The sequence below is a fragment of the Mercenaria mercenaria genome, chromosome 1, assembly GCF_021730395.1.
Source record: "Mercenaria mercenaria strain notata chromosome 1, MADL_Memer_1, whole genome shotgun sequence".
In the NCBI taxonomy this organism is placed as follows: Eukaryota; Metazoa; Mollusca; class Bivalvia; order Venerida; family Veneridae; genus Mercenaria; species Mercenaria mercenaria.
In genome coordinates, this window is record NC_069361.1 from 57,645,711 (window position 1) to 57,669,785 (window position 24,075).

General features: G+C 35.2%; 1 protein-coding gene across 1 annotated transcript; it reads left to right on the plus strand.

Annotated features, from left to right (window-relative positions):
- The first annotated feature begins 1,531 nt into the window (after positions 1 to 1,531).
- Positions 1,532 to 22,613, plus strand: LOC123566309 (probable splicing factor, arginine/serine-rich 1). Its single transcript, XM_053549337.1, has 9 exons — positions 1,532 to 1,915; positions 4,479 to 4,537; positions 8,110 to 8,239; positions 9,622 to 9,692; positions 13,001 to 13,219; positions 15,875 to 15,944; positions 17,878 to 17,954; positions 20,732 to 20,875; positions 21,617 to 22,613. Exons 1-9 carry the CDS (start codon positions 1,532 to 1,534, stop codon positions 21,744 to 21,746), a joined length of 1,284 nt encoding a protein of 427 aa, XP_053405312.1. The 3' UTR covers positions 21,747 to 22,613.
- Positions 22,614 to 24,075: the final 1,462 nt, after the last annotated feature.

Sequence of the window (24,075 nt, forward strand, 5' to 3'; positions counted from 1 at the left end):
GCTCCAAGTTTAATTGATAATTGGTCAGAATATTTTTTTTCCATGAAATCACCATGTCAAACGTGTTTACACTGTTATGTTGTGTTATGGTGTGTTTCTCAGGTGAGCGACCTAGGGCCATCTTGGCCCTCTTGTTTAACAGAGGTCCGATTTTAAAAATTCTTTCAGCGTTATGAAATGCTTGAAGATGGCTTTCATATGAAATTATCTTGTTATCGGGTTTTCTTTCTCCTTTAAATATGAGGTATTTCAATAGTTACTTGATCCCAGTTAGCACTTATATGATGCGATACTCTCAAAAATAACAAAACTTACTACTGAAACCAGGAAACGATCATCTCTTATTCCTCTTTTTTAATCTACTTTTTCATTAATCAAAGTTAGAACTCCCAAGCGACATAGCTCTTTTCTTTCTTCTCTACTTCCTACTTCCTTTTTTGTCTTACCTTCCAAAACTCTTTGCATAATATTCGTATTGAATCTACCGTGATTTTGATTCGAAACATGTTAAGTTCATGTTTGTTTTTGACTATGTATATCATTGACATTGTATATAAAATTGTATGTCATATGTATGTTATGCAAAGGAAAATAAACGGGGTTACCCAGCTGGGGCCTCAAAAAAAAAAAAAAAAAAAAAAAAAAAAAAAAAAAACTCTGGTTCCCCCACCGGCTGACGGCACAAATCTCAGCCAGTGAACACACGTGTTATGGAACGGACACATTTGAGCTTAATTTGCACCCATCGTTTTCATTTAATTCAGTATATAACGTGTAGACATTCTTTTAAACCATTCTTACATGACTAGAAATGTGCATTTCAATTCTATATTTCTGGGCAAATGAATTTTTGTTAAAAGAAGTGATTGATATACATGCTCCCTTGAAAGAAACCAAAATTAAAACACAAAAAGTACCTTTTATGAACGGAGAGTTACGACGGGCTATTTATAAGAAAAGACAATTAAGGAATAAATTTTTCCAAGTTAGAAATAAAATAAACTGGGAAAATTATAGAAAGCAGAGAAATCTTGTCACTCATATAAAAAGGGAATCAATGAAAATTTACTTTACTGAGAGGTGCGGTGGGGGACCAAAATCAAAACATTTCTGGCCTACTATAAAACCCTATCTCTCAAGTAAATCTGTATCTAAATCTGATGCCAAAATAATTCTAAACGAAGACAATACTCTAATTTCTGACCAGAGGGAAGTAGGTAATATATTGAATAATCTTTATGTAAATATTGCTAGGGATATCGGAATAAACAGCTCTGTAGAAGTAAATGAACAACACCCGAGTATAATTAATATTACTCAAGCCCATCCATCTGTACCAAAATTTAATTTTCAACCAGTAAGTCATGAACAAACTTTTAAACTACTTAACAGTGTAAACGTAAATAAGGCCACTGGATTAGATAATATACCGCCAAGAGTTATCAAAGCAGGGGCAAAGGTACTGGCAGGCCCTATTACAACTGTAGTAAATAAATGTATTGAAACCTCTAATTTCCCTGATCAGCTCAAAATGGCACAGGTCACCCCAATATATAAAAAAGATGATCCCTTTCAGAAGAAAAATTATAGACCTGTTAGCATACTTCCAACTCTATCTAAAATTTTTGAACAGTCAATTAGTTTACAACTAAATACCCATTTTGAAAAAGTATTTCATAAATTTCTATCAGCCTTTAGAGCTAAATATGGATGTCAAACAACCCTTTTACGTCTGATTGAGGACTGGAAGAGTGCCCTGGACAGGCATGAGTATGTAGCTACTATACTCATGGACCTGTCCAAGGCATTCGACTGCCTCCCTCATGATTTAATTGTTTTAAAACTTAAAGCTTATGGTTTAACTGAACAGTCAGCAAATCTTATGCTGGATTACCTATCCAACCGAAAACAACAAGTTAGACTGGGTGATTTATATAGTGACTGGCAAGATATAAATAAAGGTGTTCCTCAAGGGTCAATCCTAGGTCCTCTGATCTTCAATATTTTTATCAATGACATCTTTTATTTTATCAAAAAGTCTTCTATTTACAATTATGCAGATGACAATACGCGTTCTTTTAATCATAATGATATTAATGTGCTTAAAACCACTCTTCAAGAAGACAGCATTAAGATGATAAACTGGTTTGAAAACAATCTTATGCAGGCCAACCCGGATAAGTTCCAGGCAATATGCATTGGAAGAAATACATCTGATAATATTAAAAGTTTTCAAGTATCAGACACAAATATACCCTGTGAATCCCATGTAAAACTGCTTGGAGTTGAAATTGACTCGCTGTTAAATTTTAAAGTTCATCTTTCAAATGTCTGCAATAAGGCGGCAAGACAAATAAATGTTTTAGCAAGGTTAAGCCGTTTCTTAAAAGAAGATACTAAAATTTTAATTTACAAATGTTTCATCAGATCAAATTTTAATTACTGTCCGTTAGTTTGGCATTTTTGTAGTAAAGAAAGTACAAATAGGTTAGAAAAACTTCAACATAGGGCGCTGAAAATTGTTTTTAATGATTATACATCTAGTTATGATTCTCTATTACGTAAAGTTGATATGCCAACCCTTCACATAGGTAGACTTAGACTCATTGCTTTGGAGGTTTTTAAGAGTTTAAACAAAATTTCTCCTTTATATATTCAAGAACTTGTTTCAGTAAGATCATCAAATTATAATTTCAGATATACAAACACTCTTGAGGTACCAACAGTAAGCACAACCACATATGGTAAGAAAATTTTTCGCTTTGAGGCCACACAAGTCTGGAACAGTCTTCCGAACGAAGTTAGATGTACTACAGATTACATGGAATTCAAGCGACTGATCCGGACTTGGTGTGGTCACAAGTGTGCTTGTTCTATGTGTGCTTGAATTATACCCAAAATGCTTAGTATTGTTTCTTTTGCTTTAACCCTGCTATGCATCCCTCCTTATTTCGATTCTGCTGCTTTTGATTTTGTTACATCTTATTTATGTTTAGTTTGTCTTGGCTGCATTATATCATTTATGTTTAGTTTGTCTTGGCTGCATTGTATCTTATTTATGTTTTAGTTTGCCTTGATTGCATTTGAATCTTACTTATGTTTAGTTTGTCTTAGTTGCATGCTTTAGCAATTTGTCCAAGTTATTTTAGTTTTAGCCACTTTGCATGTGTGATATATGTTTTTCTGTTTGTTTTAAACAATACTATATCATGTCTTATTTTCATCCTGAATGGTAGCTGCTGATCACTTAACCTAAATCTGTTTATGTATTTGTTCGCAAGTCCTGACTAAATTTTAAAGATGTATTTTTAGTTTCCTTTTGACCAGCAGATACTACACAGGTCTTAGCTATTGTATAAAATCTGTCTTCATTTTCCACTGTTTATATAAGTATCTTTTAGCAATTAATTTCTTAAGTAATTTATGTGCTTACTTCTATCACTACAATGTAATATATATGTCTTTCAACTAAAATTTTTAGGTTTGATACTTAGTTTTTGGTTTGAAGAACTTATTTTAATATGTCTTAATGATGCTTTTATTTACAGTTTGTTTGTTTATCTGTTATAGGATAATATGTTTATGTCGGATACAAGCTTCTAGCTTATGTTGTAACTTTTATATATAACCGACGTTAAATAAATATTATCTTATCTTATCTTATCTTATGTAAATCTAATTTAAGCAGCACTTTCTGGCTCAGATAACATTTGGCGGGAAAAAAAAGAAAATCCTTTTTTATATAAGTCAGTTCCTGTTTTTATTTCATTGTGGACCTATACTTGACATTTTGGTAGCATTTTAGGAGATTCTTTGCATTTATGGAAATTAAACAAACCTTTTTACTCAAGTGTTCCGTTTTAGCTGTCAGTTTGGAAGAAAAATCTCCCTTAGAAGATACATGGCCCCTACTTTTCTTGGTACAGACTTTTAAAGAAATGAACAAAGTCGCAAAAAATGAATATTGTCATAGAGCTATGAATAACTTTTCATTGCCTTAAAACAGCCCTTCTTCATGTCTTGTAGTTAGACATTTTTATAAATTCCCTAATGGTAAAGTTCTCATAACATTATAATGCTTAAATATATACTGAATTAATTTTACATTTTCATCTTTTTTGGATCAAATCATAAATATTATTTGCCTATTAATTATAGGCTGTATAACAAAGAACTATAAAATACAATTTATTTTTTAATATAGCTGTTTGGCTGTAAATGTTTTGTTGCTAGTTTTTAAGTTTTTAATTTACCAATGCCTGACTTTTTAGGCTATAAATGCATAATTTAGTATTTTTCCTTCCATTAAAACAATTAATAACCAAGATATATATACATTACGCCCAATATCCCGTTCATTATATAGCATTACGCCTCATTTTACATCATTACTTACATAAATATACATTACTGTATCAAGGCACGTCGTGTGGCTACGGCCAATCAATATAAGCCTCGTTTTTAGCAGCGTCACGTGATACAAGCCTAGACACGTACAAGGAAGAACGAAATTACGGAAACAAAACCACAAAATCAGGTACTAAGAGCATCTATACTCACTTATAATTCATAGATTAATGTTTATAAAGTATTGAATTGTCATAATATAGTAATTATATGTCGAAATTTGCTTTTGTTACCATGAAATATGGAATTATATTTTTGAGTACGAATGATCGCACCTGAAAATTCAGATTCGTACTCGCACGATTTCGAATAGCAACTTAGAATGGAGAACTCGACTGGTCATTTTCAAATAAAGTGCCTGTCGGGAATCAGAATTGGGATTGCTTCCTTTAAAATTGCTATACACAAATGGGTACAAGTCGTGTATTTCTGATTATGCCATAACTTCAGGGAGTGACAAATTTTACAGAGGCTATTTGTAAGGCTGTCCTAAACAAATAGTGAAATAGCCCGCAGGTGGCTATTCATATGGCAATTTTGTATATTACATTGTAGTGTTGTAAAATCGGTTTCAAAACAAAATCGATAATCAAATCGAATCTGAACAGCTATTTCGATTCACAATCGATTATATAATCGAAAGTAAAAGCATTCAGACTTACCTATGATTATACTCTTATTATAGATTCCACTTAGGCAATACATTTCAGATAATTTCAGAAAACAAAAATATACTACGCTTTTATCATTACTTGGGAATAGGGATGTTTATTAAAATTGTACTCGTAAATACTTTTCTTGATAAGTAAATTAAACCAATAACAAGTTTCAAGTGATCATGGTGAATACATTTAATGTATTTAGGGAATGCATTTTTACTTTTAACTATAAATTTCTATAAGTATAAAATTGATTAATTTAATCTCAATCTCTTTGGCTTGATAAGACAAATATAAAACAAGACAGTTCAAGACTATTTCAAAATAAGGTTGACAAATTGACAGACACAGAGAGGTACATCGGGATCATTGTTTAATAATTCACAAAGTCCATACGAATTACGAAGGGTTCGAATAGTTTGGGTACGAAAACATTCCTTTGTTCACATATGATTTTCGGCAGAGTTTGCAAATAACAGATTGCACGTTGAGGTTTTCTTTAATAGGTGGTCCTTGTTTTGTTTTTTCGAAGCCAAAATAAGCCCACACAGTCAACCGAACTTTTCCTGGACACTTTTTTTCTGCCATTTTAACGGCCCATGCGGTTTAATTAACGAAATGTATGAAAATAACGGATATATGGAATGAACGGAAAGGGATCAATTGCGCAAAAAGCGCTAGCGACATCGATTTCAGAACTCCAACATCGATAGTCGGCGACCTGCGGCTGCCGGCGACGATTATTCAGTTTAACTCGATCATGGTTTCATCACTATTACATTGTACTGAAGTCATTCAACTGATATATTTTCAAGCGATTTCTTTTCTTTATTTTTCATTTGCGTAACCACAGGTCTAGATTTTGGCCGAGGATATCCGCATGACGTTCGTGCCGATAATTTTCCTTATCCGCACGACCGTCGTTCCGATTATTTTAGTTATTCGCACGATGGTCATGCCGATTATTTTCGTTATTCACATGACGATCAAGTGTTCCGTTCTAGCTGTCAGGCCTGGAATTTGGAAATTATTTTGTTACTGATACAACTAAAAATACTGTATACATATGTGAAATTTAGTTAATCTTTCTGAAGATTTCCCTGCTTAGGTGTTATCAAAATTGTTTGTTTCCGATATCCCGACCTACCCTAAATTTTTGGCCCTACCCTAAATGTTTTTATGGCCTTGGAGAATATTTTTTTCAACTTTTTAACCAAAAGTTGCTCTATGTCAAAATGAGTGTTGAATACACATATACACATTTAAGTTCCGCCTACTTTATCATGTTCATGTACTTGTGAGATTTTCGCGAGAAGTGTGAAAGAGAATTGAATTATTCGTTACATCCGAGGCGATTGTATTCGGCCAGTTAGCACCGCGGTTACGTCTTTGACACTTAACATTTTATTATCAACATGTGCGAGTGCAAAAAACGCAATGTTTTATAAAGAGATTGTTGATTAACCATGCGATTAATTGGAATTGGAATTGTAGACGTGATTATTTGGTATCTATGGTAAAAGAACGACATGTAAAGTATTAACTACGTAAAATTGACTTTCACCTGGATGAATTGATTTGAATATAATTATGTATTTCTAGGTTTCACACAGTTACTTTCAGTTTTATTCAAGTGAGACCTACTGCTGACTTGGTGTTGATAATAAACCGTTTCAAACCCTGCATATTACAACATATATATCCAATTTATCACCAAAAATCGGCGAGTTAGATTTACAGCATCAGCTTGATATTCTGAAAACAACTTTTTTCAGATTTTTTTTAATGACGCAATAATCACTGTATGGGAAATGAAATAACTAAGAAAATGAATGGTCACATCGATGTTTTTTTTTTTTATTTTAACAAGAAAATTTGGCCACCTTCCGAATCACAGCATTGAGGTAGAAATAAAAAATTGATGAGCACTGTCTTCCCACTTATCCCTAAAGTCTCCCCACTTCTCCCTAAATCAGCTTGAGGGAGAAGTGACCTCCCAAAAAATTGGACCTAGCGAGACCCCTGTATTCACAGAATATCAGTAAAAACAACGAAATCCTAGACCTAATCCAGAGAAGACAAAAAACAGGAAGTGATTTCAAATATAGGAAAAGGCTAATTTTATGGCTATATGCAATATCTTTATCATTGTATGATACATATGTATACATACAGTCAAACCTGTCTATAAGTACCACCCTTGGGAGAGCCGAAATGTGGTTTTTATTGGGAGATGGTTGTTATTCACAGGTTAAAATACACTAAATGTTAAAATGGGAAACAAAACATGTGGTCTTTAGAGCCAGGTTGTCTCTGTTCAGAGATGTTCTTTAACACAGGTTTGACTGTATATGCAATTAATCAATGATTGTAATAATCATAGTGTGAATAATAAAGGTGTCATTTATAATTTTATTGAAGTTCACATCATGGTTATATATCGTGTAATAGGTTTACTTTTCCCTTTATATTTCGGGTGATAAGACTGGAAATATAAATTGACAATATTGATGTAATACAAAAACTGCCTCATGAATAGCCACCTGTGGGCTATTTCACTATTCGTACGGGAGAGCCTCTCGGGCTATTTGTACGGGACCGTACGAACAGCCACTTCCATATCTAAATGGACGCGACCATCAGAAAATAAAAATAGTGTCCTTTAAGTTATTAATAGCCAGAACTAACTGTAATCTTGTTCTGGAATACCTAGTAACCTAGTGTCTAGCCAATGCGATCATAATACAGAACTGTAACAACAAATCAAATTCTGTTTAAGATCTTTTAGCTCTCCAGCTTCTGCTCGGATCCATTTTAATTGGATTTAGCTATAATATTGCTGGTGAAAAATAGCACCTGCAGGACGTGTACTATGTACAGCAAGTTACACTAACTCGTAGCCGATTTCTGCTCACACGAGTCAATTGGATTTGTTGCACCTATGGAAAGCCTTGAAATTTTTCTTTAGTAAGTGTGCATGAACCCAATATGCTGTTATTTTGAGACTTGTGTATATATAATCTTGTTCATTTATATTTTCCAGGATGTCTGCTGGAACGAGAGTTTATGTTGGAAGACTGGCAAGTGATACAAGAGAGAAAGATATTGAAAGATTTTTCAAGGGTTATGGTCGACTTAGAGAGGTTCTTATGAAAAATGGCTACAGCTTTGTGGTATATTTATTTATGTTTTTGAAAGAAAAATACAATCGCAGGGCTTTTTTTCCCCTATAAATATACCTCCTGTAAAAGGAGGTAATCCCAAAGCAGACAAGTATGATTTTTTCCCAATTCTGAATTTAAAATTCCCAAATGGGTGTTACCTTTTACGGTTTTGGCTGTTTTGAAATAGTTTTGCTATATATATTTTATTTTGGTTATTAAAAACAACAGTTATCCTGTTGAACAAGTACTGAAATGGAATCCATTAATATTTTACGCAAAAAATATCTTTACATAGATTTTGGTAATTTTACAAATTTTCCCAGTTATGACTATTTTCCGAGAGCATTTTCCCAGTTCCATAGGTGATGGCGGCATGCCCAAAATGATGAAAAACAGGCCTGAATTGTCAGACACCTTTGTAATACAAATTTAATTATTATAAATGAAAAACACAGCTTTGTCATATTTGAAAGAAGTACATATATCTTTTAGTTTATCCTGATACAACATATCATTAGGAATTAACAATTTCTTTCACTTGCAAATATTTGCGAGTACAAAAAATTTCAACTCCCAATTTATCAACTTTAGTCGCAATTTCAACCAGTTTGGGCTGAAACAAGGGTCTGTCCTCCCTAACACTAACAGTAAGCTTATGTAATACAAAACATGGTTTTTCCATCAAATATCGTGCCCACGCAAACTGGTAGTTACCGTGTTGCGTAATCAAAATCTGCAAACAGTCCACGCACTGTGTAAAATGTCATCAATCGGTGCGTACTGTGTGAAATATCATCATCAAAGTATACAGCAGATCAAAACTGAAAGTTAAAGAAATTAAAACCGTCGAATTAATACTTGAGATTTTGCACTCTTGGTCAAAAGTCACTCGCATTTTGAGAGTATGCAAGTTTAAATTCAAACCCTGCATATCAGTTGGTTTAAATACAGCCACACTGATATTCAATTTAACGGTAAAGAAAAAGTAAAGTTTGATTGTATACTTTTTTCTTCTTTTTTTTTTAATATATGTTATAGAAATACACATAGACATTACTTGCCATGTTTATAATGAAAAAGCACCATCACCAACCTGTCCTTGTGGTGGGGAAGATCAGGCTACTCTAGAAATGTGAACGGCCTGACCAGGTGCAAGATGCAACTTGGCCGATAGATACCCAGATCCACCAGAAACTGGAAGCATCAAGGATCTGTGGCGAACCACAGGTTTCATCGAGGCTGCTGGTCTGACAGTGTAGAGCGAAAGAAGAACAAAAAAGAGAATGGAAACCACTTTTTTAAATGGTAAAACAGTAACCAGAAAGTTGAAATTATAATCACTCAGATATTGTAATGATAGTTTAATACAGCATAATTTTTTTTTTCTGCAGGAATTTGATGATCCCAGGGATGCTGATGATGCTGTCTATGAACTAAATGGAAAAGAGCTGTTGGGTGAAAGGTAAATAACAAAATTTTCAAATTGAACACAAAAGCTTCTTAAGTTTCATGACTCCTCTGATTGAAAAATTATTTAAAATTACACGAAAGTTCTGTAGTAAGTCTGATTTTCTGTTTGTTTTTTAGCTCGACTGTACAAAGATCTTTCACTCTATCTCAGTCATTACTAAATGGATTTTATTCAGACTTAAAATAGTTTTTCCACCTTATCACCCACATCATATGACACAAGGTCCATTCTCTGGTACCAGTATTTCATGTATTATGCCCCCCTTTTACTTAGAATTTCGGGTTAAAGTTTTGATACACTTTCACTCTGTCTCAGTTATTGTACCCCCCGACAACAAAGTTGTAAGGGGGGGTATACTGGTTTCAGGTTGTCTGTCTGGCCGTCTGTCCGTAGACGCAATCTTGTGCGCACCATCTCTCCTTATCCCCTTGACAGAATTTAATGAAACTTCACACAAGTGATCAGTACCAACAGTAGTTGTGCATGGGGCATGTTAGGTTCTTTTAGAAAAAAAATTGGCAGAGTTATGGGACTTTGTTTTTTTGTTACTATACTATATACATAGACACAATCTTGTGCACACCATCTCTCCTCATCCCCTTGACACAATTTAATGAAACTTCACACAAGTGATCAGTACCAACAGTAGTTGTGCATTGGGCATGTTAGGTTCTTTTAGAAAAAATTTTTGCAGAGTTATGGGACTTTGTTTTTTTGTTACTATACTTAATATACATAGACACAATCTTGTGCGCACCATCTCTCCTTATCCCCTTGACACAATTTAATGAAACTTCACACAAGTGATCAGTAACAACAGTAGTTGTGCATGGGGCATGTTAGGTTCTTTTAGAAAAAAAATTTGCAGAGTTATGGGACTTTGTTTTTGTTACTATACTATATACATAGACACAATCTTGTGCACACCATCTCTCCTCATCCCCTTGACACAATTTAATGAAACTTCACACAAGTGATCAGTATCAACAGTAGTTGTGCATGGGGCATGTTAGGTTCTTTTAGAAAAAAAATTGCAGAGTTATGGGACTTTGTTTTTTTGTTACTATACTATATACATAGACACAATCTTGTGCACACCATCTCTCCTCATCCCCTTGACACAATTTAATGAAACTTCACACAAGTGATCAGTAACAACAGTAGTTGTGCATTGGACATGTTAGGTTCTTTCAGAAAAAAAATTTGCAGAGTTATGGGACTTTGTTGTTTGTTACTATTCTATATACATAGACACAATCTTGTGCGCACCATCTCTCCTCATCCCCTTGACACAATTCAATGAAACTTCACACAAGTGATCAGTACCAACAGTAGTTGTGCATGGGGCATGTTAGGTTCTTTCAGCGACAAAAATTGCAGAGTTATGGGACTTTGTTTCTTGTTAACATACTATGTACATACAGTCTGCATATGCAATCTTGTGCATGCCTAATCTACCAAACTCTTGCACACAATTTAATGAAACTCCACACAAGTAATCAGTACCAACTCTAGTTGTGCATGGTGCATGTTACATTCTTTTAGATAAATATTCTGCATAGTTATGGGACTTTGTTGTTTGTTACTATACTGTATACATACAGTCTATATACATACAGTCCACATAATTATGCAATCTTGTGTGCGTCAAATTGCAATGTACTGTGTCAGTGCATGCGGGGGGTACATTCATCACCTTTAGTGATAGTTCTAGTTACTAAATGGATTTGATTCAAACTTAAAATAGTTATTCAACATAATCACTCACATCATATGACACAAGGGCCATAAGTCTTGCACCAATATTTCATGAATTATCAACCATTTTTAGCTCATCCGATTTTTTTGGGGGGAAAATTACGAGTTATCACTTGATTAGCGTTGGCATTGCCTGGTTAAGTTTTATGTTTAGGTCAGTTTTTCTCCTAAACTATCAAAGCTATTGCTTTGAAACTTGCAACACTTATTCACCATCATTAGCTGACTCTGTACAGCAAGAAACATAACTCCATCCTGCTTTTTGCAAGAATTATGGCCCCTTTAGGACTTAAATATCAGATTTCTTGTTTTTTTTATTGTTTTTTTTTGTTTGGTTGGATTTAACGTCGCACCGACACATAACATGTCATATGGCGACTTCCAGCTTTTTGATGGTGGAGGAAGACCCCAGGTGCCCCTCCGTGCATTATTTCATCACGAGCGGGCACCTGGGTAGAACCACCGACCTTCCGTAAGCCAGCTGGATGGCTTCCTCACATGAAGAATTCAACGCCCCGAGTGAGGCTCGAACCCACATTGATGAGGGGCAAGTGATTTGAAGTCAGCGACCTTTACCACTCGGCCACAGAGGCCCCTCAGATTTCTTGGTTAAGTTTTATGTTAGGCCAACTTTTTTCCTTAAAGGTCAAAGCTATTGCTTTAAAACTTGGAGCAGTTATTCGCCATTAAAAGTTGACTCTGCACAGCAAGTACCGTAACTCTACATTTATTTTTTTTGCAAGAATTATGGCCCCTTTTGGACTAAGAAAATCATGGGTAGGACAATATTTCTATTATACAGAGACAAAAAAATCAGATGAGCGTCTGCACCTGCAAGGCGGTGCTCTTGTTACTTAGAATTTCAGGTTAACGTTTTGAAGTACTTTCACTTTATCTCAGTTATTACTGAATGGATTTGATTCAAACTTAAAATGGTTGTTCCACCTTATCACCCACATCATATGACACAAGGTCCATAACTCTGGTACCAACATTTCATGAGTTACTTAGAATTTCAGGTTAAAGTTTTGATGTACTTTCACTTTATCTCAGTTATTACTAAATGGATTTGATTCAAAGTTAAACTTAAAGTTGTTATTCCACATCATCACCCACATCATTTGACACAAGGTACAAAAATCACTCTTGCTCCAGTATTTCATGAATAATACCCCTTTTTGCTTAGAATTATACTTATTTAATGTTTTGATACACTTTATCTTTATCTCTCTTATTACTTAATACTTTTGACACAGACTTAAGCTATTGTCCAATATCTTCATTCTAATTGGAGTCATTAAAAACTCCATTGACAGCTCCAGCTTCCTCAGATGTGCCCAGTTTCACTATCCAGCATCGAAATAGTTGAGCGCGCTGTTTTCTGTGACAGCTCTTGTTTATTGTTTATATTTGCATAAGTGGCAGTTGGATCCCAAATCATGTTCAATTGCACTTTGTAATTTCAGATACAAAATGATTAGAAATTCTAATGAAATTGATTTATTCAGTGATAAAATGTCATGCTCATCTGTGTTTTTCAGATTGATAATTGAACATGCACGTGCATCAAGAGGTCGTGGTGGTGGACGAGGAGGTGGTGGTGGTGGAAGATACGGTGGTGGTGGTGGATATGGAGGTGGCGGTAGATTTGGAGGTGGTGGTGGCAGAGACAGATATGGAGGAGGTGGTGGTGGTGGTGGTGGTGGCAGATATGGTGATAACAGACGCAGTGGTGGTGGTGGAGGAGGAGGTGGTGGAAGGTATGATTTATCAGTTACCAACAGTTGCCTAAAGTAAAGAAGAAACTCCATGTCCAGCCTTTCAATGAATCTGTAAAAAATATGGTGTATGAACTAAAAATCATTTGCTTTGTTAGATCGTGTTAGTCGTGTCTCATTGGACCGGTAATGGATCACCATCATGCGTCCGTCAACATTTTTTCAGGGTTTTTTTTTACGACTGGGGGAAGAGGCCCCAGTCTGTCATTGGGGGGGAGAAAATAGCGCGTGACGAGTAGTTTTGGGGGATTTTTTCACTCAGCGGGGAATTTACAATTATGCATAATAAACACTTAAAACTATGTTTTTATTACATATTCTTGCAACTTTTAGCAACTATACACACTGTCACTTAGCAATAGATGGACTTGCACTAATGTTCACTTATCATTGTAACAAGGTGGGTGGGGAGAGTTGAAATGCTCAAATCATTGAATATTTAAAGGTCACATGCTTTTATTCACAAAAAATGCTTTAAAATAAGAGTTGCTCTTGCAAGAGTCATCATATTATTATTAAATGCATACTTTTGTTGACTTTTTATTTCAATTGTACTAGAAAATCTTGTAAGAAAGGATAAAAAAAGTCCGAAAATCACGATCGCGAAAACGTGTGACAAATATGAAAAAAACGAAAGCAAACATTAAAAATTCTTGATAAAATACCCGTTTTAAATTTCATCTTTTCACCAGAACTATTCCATACTTATAATATCTGATTACTTAAAACATCTATATTTTATTTTGCTCTAGCAAAATACCTCGGCAAAGATAGTAAATTTGCGTAAAGGCCGACCGGCTTATTTAATCGAATCAAGCACATAAAATAATTACTTTAAATTAACAACACATATTACACAATACAGCATAAGCTGTTACCGCTAATTAACAAGAGGTACAAACACGATAATCTGACGCTGCATTGATTATCAATCATCTATATTACATACTGATGATAACCACGTGTCAGTCGGCACGTGGCGTGATTGACATCTGTCAGTAGCTAATTAACATACGACGCTCCGCCTACTGCCATACTTACACTGGTGCCAACAAACAGTATGAAGTTCACTGGGATTTTGATTGACAAGGGGCAGAGCTTTCGGACTCGTTACGCATCAAAGAGTATTACCGCGAGACAAGCAGACGCACACAGCATATTATGTGCGGGTCAGATGCGAGTTTTTATCGATTTTCGCTTGTCAAAACCGGAACCTCGGGTCCACTGAACACTCTTCTAACATTTTTCTACTATTTCTAAAGGTTTTCACACCCATTGAAAATTGTGAAAGACCGTCTGCAATTGTGAACGGGTCCGATATTCGGTCGGGAAAATCGCTGGGAGTAATCTCCATTGTTTTGTTTACGATTTTGGAGGGGGGAATTTCGGACGTAGGGGAAATCCTTGGCTGTGGGGGAAATCCTCGGCTGGGGGACGAGGCCGATATTCGGCCTCTGCTATAGAATAAAAAAAAAAACCCTGAAAATTAAATTTTCTAAAAAAAATCTTGAAAACCACTTGGCAGAATTACATCAAACTTCAAAGGAATGATCCTTGGGTGGTCCTCTTTCAAAATTGTTCAAAGAATTTAATTCCATGCAGAACTCTGGTTGCCATGGCAACCGAAAGGAAAATCTTTAAAAATCTTCTTGTCCAAAACCACAAGGTGTAGAGCCTTGATATTTGGCATGTGACATCATCTAATGGTCCTCTATGAAGATTGTTCAAATTGTGCCCCAGGGGTGAAAAGAGTTTTACATAGACTTATATAGTAAATAACTTTAAAAATCTTCTTGTCTAAAACCACAAGACCTAGGCCTTTGATATTTTGTATGTAGCATTGCCTTGTGGTCTCTACCAAAATTGTTCAGATTATGCCCCTGGGGTGAAAAGAGGCCCTGCCCCGGGGGGTTTCAAGTTTTACATAACCTTCTTGCCTGAAACTGGAAGGTCTAGGCTTTTGGTATTAAGTATGTTGCCTTTCCTAGTGTTTCTCTACCAAATTTGTTCAAATTATGTCCCTAGGGTGAAAAGAGGCCCTGTCCTGGGGGTACCAACTTTAACATAGACTTATATAGGGAAAAAAATAAAGATCTTCTTGTCTAAAAGTTCAAGGCCTAGGCCTTTGATATTTGGTATGTAGCATTGCCTGGTGGATCTCTAACAAGTTTGTTCAAATTATCCCCCTGGGGTGAAAAGAGGCCCCGCCTGGGCCCCTGGGGGTCACTTGTTATAATTATGAGTATATAGGAAAAAATACTTCAAAAATTATCAGATCATATTTCCTAGACTGTTTAATTATTATTACCTGATGACCCCAAGCGATTAGGGATCACTTGACTGTGACCTTGACCTACTTTCTTATTTTTTAAGATACAGGCAGTCTGTTTTTAAAGGAAATTGTATATCTGTTTTTTGGGGGGTTTTTTTGACAGCAATCATTGTGATAGTAAATATGATGTTTATCAAGTTATATCGGTTTTCCAGCTATTAACATGTTTCAGATTCATACATTCTCACACGAAGTACAGTTTCAAATCTAGTTTTGCATAGTAATGGTTTCCCAGTCACATGCTGTTGGATGTTGTTAGTCTGTGCTCTTACTATTAAGCAGAATGGTATAAATTTACATTGTAGATTTGGTCCCCCACAGAGAACCGACTATAGAGTTAGAGTGGAAAATCTGTCATCAAGGGCTAGCTGGCAGGTAAGCTGACAGTTTATATTCAACTATTGTCTGTGTCAAATATTTAGCTTATGTTCCTAGTGAAATGAGTTCTAAGAAGAGGAATACTGAACCTGTTGATAATAACTGTTCTGTAACCATAGTAACTTTATTTCTGCTTTTCTAAAATTTGGTATTTATCTAGGCATGAGAAATAGTCATAAATACTTACAGTTCCTTGTCTGTAATGAAACTCGTACAGACAATGGAAAATATTTTACCCTTTCTGATTTTATAAATTAACAAATATTGTAACTTCGTGCATGAAAAAAAAGGTTAAAGTCGTTTTTCCTGGCTTTATTTGTTGTTTGAGTCTCTGTAAAACATTTTAAACTGACTTCCTTTAAATGTGTTTGGTGTATGCAGCTCATCCTCGTGTAATTGTAATGGTTTGAATTTTTCACCATTTGTGCATGTTCATTAGATCAAAGTCATCGCTTTATATTACAAGGTGTCTTATATTCCTTATTATCTCTGTCTTCATTTCATCTATTTTACCTTGTTGACAGGATAAAGTTTCACTGACTGGTATTAAGATTTTATTAACAAATTCCAGTTTTGCAGTCTCTGCATTTTGGTTTTAAGAAAATGAATGAATCAATTATTCTTCTATGATAATATGAAAAAATAACTTTATTTGAAGAAGTTAAAACATAAAGACATGTAACAGTTCTAAAACAAATTAAAAATCTTAAGAAAAAAAACCAAAGCTGCTTCTTTTAACTGTACTTCATGTATGTTTGACATTGATTTTGATGGAAGTTCCCACATATGGGACTGCAAGATTGGAAAATATTTGGACATTGTATTTCAGCCATTTATCCTTTTAGCTGTCATTCATTCTGATATTGATATTTGCCATGGAAGGTGAAGGCCCAGCACAGCACCTTTAAGTGCATTTTGTTTAAAAAACAAAACAAAAAAAAACCTTGCAGTTTTGTGTGCTACTGAAATTACCCTGTACTGGCATCGGTGGAGAGTATTCAGCTATAGATATATTTGAATTGTAAAATAAAAACTTTGTTGCCTATACAACTTAACTCAAGAGAACACCGACAAAGTAACAAATTTTTATTAAAGACCAGAAACATGTACAATTTATATTAATTAAAAAATCAAATATTTTTAAAGCATTATTTACTTTTTCTTTTACTTTTCAGAGAATAAGTTTGGTAATATGAGAATCAGTTAAGGTTTGGTCCCCTAAAAATAGCACGCAGGGTTTTGAGATTTGAGGTGCGAGTGAGTCTTTCTGGCACAAGGCCGATTAGGGTCGTGTATTGGGCAGATGGGATCTCGGGCGGCACTTGGTAGCCATCTTGGTTTCACCCCTTGAAGGCGTCCTTGCGCAAATGACAGCCAAAGTGAGCCGTTTTCAGGATCAGGTCGATCGTATTAAAATCGCTTTCGGGCATGCACCTTTAGTTGGTCCTGATCTCGGTCGATTTAGCCAAAAAACCCAGGTCAGCGGTTAGGAGAAAATCCGCAAGGCATTAAGGCAGGTCTAGATCGATTATGAAGAGTGAGGTAACTACATTAACAGGATTTTCATGCCCAGTATCTTTGCTTTTTCTTATCCTCATACATTTTTTGTACTATTTCATTGTGTAACAAAGCATGTAAATCCCGTAATGTGAACTTTTCTTACTTTAATAGTTTTCATTTCATGCTTACAAATTATCCAAGGTAAAATAAGGTAAACAGATGAGCAGATTTTGCTGATTAAGTTTGTTTTTGTTGAGGTTTTTAGGTAACATGCATATATTTCTCCTGCTTCTTGTATATATACAGCTTCTAGATTGTAGCAACACAGCAACATGGGCACACCAGCATAGAAGAGGAAAGACATCTCCATTTTAAATTGTTAAAAGATGCAAGCAGGATTGGCTAATGTTGAAGTGTTTGTTTTTTCTAGGATCTGAAGGATCACATGAGATCTGCCGGTGTAGAAGTTTCCTTTGCTGATGCTCACAAACAGAGAACTGGTGAAGGGTAAGTTTATATCTTATTGTTTTCATCACAGCATTGTTGTAGACTGGAGGCTTCAAGACAAGTATGAATACTGTAAGTGTAATTGAATTCGCAGAAAGGTCCATTTTGAGTATCGTAGATATATTCACGCAATTTTGAATTCGCAGAGACATGGGCTTAAAAAATTTGCGCATGGCAAAATATCCACTCAAGGGAGGCTACTACAAGAGTTTTAACTCGTATAAAACACAGATGAATCGGGACAATGTCACGGGTCAGTCAAAGGTACATAAGGGTACATAGTTAGCCAAGCCATAACACGCTATATGCCTCTGATAGTTTGTAGACATAACAGTTGAGTTTCAGTCAAATCCTACATATACAAACAATGAAAAGGGTATTGATTATAGTCAACATCTTTCGAGCATCATCAAAAAATATGCAAAGAAAAATACCTTGGCAGTTTATAAAATGATTGAATTGAATACCGATTAAATCAACAATAGAAATTATATCTGAATAGCGAATGTTTTCACACCTGATAGAAAGTGATCTAATGAATGCCGTGTTTGACACTTTTTATTATGCCCCCGGCATCTACTGATGCGTGAGGCATATAGTGATTGTCCTCTTCGTCCGTACGAGGTTAACCAAATGGGACAGTTTCGTCCAGCATCAATACCCCTTACTAGAATGACTTGATACTAATGCAGATATAACTTGTGACCATTCCACATCTTCAGACATCACCTGACCTCAGTTTGACCTTGACCTTGAACTTGACCTCATTTTTGACTTAAGTTGCTTTGTATCGACAAGGATGCCATCGGGGGCATCAAGCGTTTATTGAACGCAGCTTCTTGTTTGCATATTTGCAAGGGTTTTGGTAAAACAGAACATGAAACAATAATTTTTGGGGTGGGGGGGTTTCAATAATTTAATAAATTACAATAACTAACAAATTGTTTATATTCATTATATACATGAAGGTACAAATGTATGACAGCTCATGCACACTTTTACAGACTAGATTGAGATGGTTCACATTTGTGCGAAAATTTGACTAACAAGTAGAAATAATTGGGGTAATCATGAATTCGCGGACTGCTGATCACCGCGAATATCGTGAAAATTTGAAGCCCGTGAATATTTCTACACTTACAGTATGCCTGATCAAGGATCAGTTTCCACAACTTTTAAAAACTTACATTTATTGACGGTTTTATTTTATTATCACTTTTGAAAATCTTTTGTCTTATTTATACATGCTAATAATCCTGCTTTCTGCAAAACATCTTGAGCTTCAGTGTTGTTAAATGACATTTCAGTGACACTGTACAAAATTTTATTTCGTAAGATGGACTGGACATTACAAAAAAAAACAACCTTTAAATACTGTGAATGCTGGTGTGATAAAGTATGGGCCAAAGCTATATTACAGCATGAATTTCAAGGCTACACTTCTCATAGATGCATAACAGATTGTTTACTTTGGAGTTCCGACACGTTTGTTACAGTGCAAACCTGCACCTTTCACTAACTGTTCTGCTAATTTAAAGAAACACCAGGTGATAAATTCATTAGCTCATCTGATTTTTTGAGAAAAAAAAATGATGAGTTATTGTCATCACTTGAGCGGTTGTCGGCGTCGGCGTCTGCGTCGGCGTTGCCTGGTTAAGTTTTATGTTTAGGTCAGCTTTTCTCCTAAACTATCAAAGCTATTGCTTTGAAACTTGGAATACTTGTTCACCATCATAAGCTGACCCTGTATAGCAAGAAACATAACTCCATCTTGCTTTTTGCAAGATTTATGGCCCCTTTTGTACTTAGAAAATATCAGATTTCTTGGTTAAGTTTTATGTTTAGGTCAGCTTTTATCCTAAACTATCAAAGCTATTCCTTTAAAACTTGCAACACTTGTTCACCATCATAAGTTGACCCTGTATAGCAAGAAACATAACTCCGTCCTGCTTTTTGCAAGATTTATGGCCCCTTTTGGACTTAGAAAATATCAGATTTCTTGGTTAAGTTTTATGTTTAGGTCAACTTTTTCTCTTAAACTATCAAAGCTATTGCTTTGAAACTTGCAACACTTGTTCACCATCATAAGCTGACCCTGTACAGCAAGCAACATAACTCCATCCTGCTTTTTGCAATAATTATTGCCCCTTTTGGACTTAGAAAATCATTTTCTTGGTTGAGTATTATGTTTAAGTCAACTTTTCTCATAAACTATCAAAGCTATTGCTTTAAAACTTGCAACAGTTTTTCACCATCACAAGTGGACACTGTACATCAAGAAACATAACTCTATCCTGCTTTTTGCAAGAATGATGGCCCTTTTTAGACTTAGAAAATCATGGGTAGGACAATATTTCTATTACACAAAAAAAATCAGATGAGCGTCAGCACCCGCAAGGCGGTGCTCTTGTTTTATCTAGCTGTTAACATTCGTTATGCCATCAGATAAGAAAAACATTTCAAGAAGTCATTTAATGTACTTCATGTACATATAAATTTCATCTTTATATGATGAAGAAATAAGTTATCAGCCTTGTTGCCACACTATATGTTTAAGAAATTTATAATAGAACTGGTGTTAATGATTCTTGAATTTTTCAACTAGTTTCACCAGGATGACTAATTTCTTGGTCAGAAGTTGTTAAACACCATAGTATATGAGAGGACCGAGTTTTCAGGAATATTTGATTTTATGGTTTCATTATCTATGGTTATAATCTTTTACTACTGGAAAGTTAACATGTTTAATTAATGTGTTTAACATCATTTAATTACAGTGTTGTTGAGTTCACAAGTGAGTCAGATATGAACCGTGCAGTTGAGAAATTAGATGGTACGGATATTAATGGGAAGAAAATACGTATGGTTGAGGAGAGAAGAGGTGGAGGCGGCGGTGGAGGTGGCAGAGGAAGTCGACGAAGGTCAGTTTCTAATTTGTTTACTTCTATTTTATTACTCCTAGTTTTTAAGCCTCTGGCAGAATTTCAGTTTTTATGCCCCCGAAGGGAGGCATATTAGTTTTCAACTATCCATCCGTTAGTTCGTCACAATGTTAACTTTTTGCATGAAGGCACTTTACTAGCGAACCACTGCACCCAGGACCTTCAAACTTCACATGCTGATAGTACTTATTGAGTACACGACCCTTACTGACTTTGGGGTCACCAGGTCAAAGGTCACCAGGTCAAAGGACAAGGCGCTGCGGGGGCATTTGTCACCATTAGTGACAGCTCTTGTTACATTGGTTTAGTCAGCATTGCTATCATTTTATTTTAAAGGGACTTGGATGGCAAACTGATGGACAAAATAAGATTCCATATAGAACTAATCTGTATTGGCCACAATCTGATAACCTATGAATACAAGTCACGCAATATCCAGATTGGAATATGTCTCAATAAACTATATATTTTGGAAAAGTTGGTGGTTGTTCAAGATGATTCATGCTCAGAACTGTGCACTCGTCACTGTGGTTATAAATTTCATAATGTTTATTGAAGATACTATCAGTCTTGATGAGGAATTGCCCGAGTTGAATGTCACTTTGAAACAAGTTAATTGCGACTTCATGAAAAAACGTTTGGGTCATGGAGCACATGTGGTAAAAATCTTGTCCTTTTATATCATTAACATGCCATGTCGTTCTCCCATCTTATCTTCAGTTTTTCACGCAGCAGATCCCGATCAGAGAGTCGGAGCCGATCAAGATCCAGTCGTAGCCGGTCACGATCAAGCTCCCCTCCTAAGAAGAGGTCGCGTACGAAATCTGGTGATGATGCTGAGGATGATTGAACAATGCTTTGACGACCAAGAGAAAGTCTTTTTTCATAATACTGAAGAGATTCAGAGGGTTAAAGCGGCAGCTGAAGGATCCATCTCATCCATTGGTTGTCTTGCATAGTTGAATGTAATGAACAAATGTAGTAATGGTCGTAGATATTTGTATGTATGAATGTGATCATCTGTTCATTCTTGTAATAGGAGAGAATTGTTACATGTCAGCTGTTGTATAGGCTAAAGGTCTATAAATTTGTTTCCAAGATACATTATTATTATTAGATTATAGTTAGCCCATACTATCAGGCAAAATGAAAAGACGTTGTCTTTCTGATGGTTTTTGTTTCAAGTAGGATGTTTTTTCTTCAGTAATGACCTTGCTGATAACATGTAAAATGTGAATAAGATGTTTGTATTAATATATAAACCTTTTGTATTACTTGCAGCAAATACGAAGTCAAGCGGCTTTAGATAAAATTTAGCTTGCTTTATATACAACATGGTAGAATTATGTATAGAAGTAATAAAAGATTTCTGTTGAATAAGTTTTGTAGGACTGGTCTGTTGGCAGTTTGAACACTCTTATAACAACTCACTCATGAACTGTGTATCAAGTTAACAGTAAACTCTGGGTGCAGATAAATTTCAATAAAGAAACATAATTCTAAGTTCTAATGTAAAGATTATTTTAAGAAACCATTAATTTACTTTCACAAATGTCATTTTCATTATTTTACTATCATTTTGTTGCTTTGTTGCCATTAGCCATCATCATTACAGAAACATTTATATTGCATGTTTTTTTCTTTTTTTTTTTAGAAATTTGTCCTTATTGTATTCTGTGATGGATAAATATTGTGAAATAAAGATTTAATTAACTTTTTTGTGTGTTCTACTTGTACCATAGTGTTCTTCTCATGCCCACTTGCCTAGCTTAATAAGGAGGGTATGGATCACAGGGTGATGGGTTTGATCCCCGAGTGACGTGTATGTTCTATCCCCATGTGATGTGTATGTTCTTTGTGACAATTTGATAAAAGAAATGCCTGAAATCATTTCATTCTTGTGAAGAGAACAGGTAAGTACTGGTACAGAATCCAGGAACACTGGTACGGTTAACTGCAGGTTGTTATATACATACTGTGGAAAAACTACAAAATGTAAGAGAAACATCTACTTGTACCACATCTACATGGATAACATGAATAGAGGTCCTTTTTAGCTTTACTATACGAAGTATGGAGAGCTATCCTACTCTACACGGCATCGGTGTCTGTGTCCTTCCGCGTTCACACTTTGGTTAAAGTTTTGATGCACTTCCTCTTTATCTTTGTTATTACTTGATGGATTTGCTTCAAACTTAAAATAGTTGTTCCTCATCATCACCCACATCATATGACACAAGGTCCATAACTATGGCACCAAGTTTTCATGAATTATGTCCACTTTTTACTTAGAATTTTATGTTACTTTTGATGCATTTTCACTATATTTCTGTTATTTCACAAGGGATTTGATTCAAACTTAAATTAGTTTTTCCAGATCATCATCCTCAATATATGTCACAAGGTCAGTCACTGGCACAAATGTTGTACAAGTTGTAACTTTTTTTCTTGGAATTAGTTTAAATTTGATGATTTTAATTTCTCTGCTGTTACTAAATGGATTTAATCGGACTTAAGATGGTTGTTCCACATTATCACTCACATCATACAACACAAGTTCGATAATGCCGGCACAAGTACGCTCTTGAGTTATGCCCTCTTCTTACTAATAGAATTTCCTGTTCAAGTTTCGATGCACTTTTGCTGTATCTCCAGTATTACTAAATAGATTAGATTTAAACTTAAAATAGTTGTTCCGAATTATTAGCCGCATAATATGACACATGGTGCATTACTTTTGCAAAAGTTTTTCATGAATTGTGTTCCTTTTATACTGATTTAATTTATTGAGACTTTAGCTATTGTCCAATATCTCAATCCACATTTGAGTCATTAAACACTCCAGTGACAGCTCCAACTTCCTCAGATGTACCCAATTTCACTATCCAGCATCGAAATAGTCAAGCGCCTCTTATGACAGATCTTGTTATTTGTGAAGTTTATTTAGCCGAGTAGAAGTTAAAGACGTTAACTTCTAATTATTATGTCTCCCCCCACTGTTGCCCTGTCCGTCTGTCCATCACACTTCATTTCCGATCAATAACTTGAGAGCCATTTGACCTAGAACCTTCATACTTCATAGGGTGGCAGGGATTTTGGAGTAGACGACCCCTATTGTTTCTGGGGTCACTCCATCAAAGGTCAAGGTCACAGGGGCCTGAACATGGAAAACCATTTCC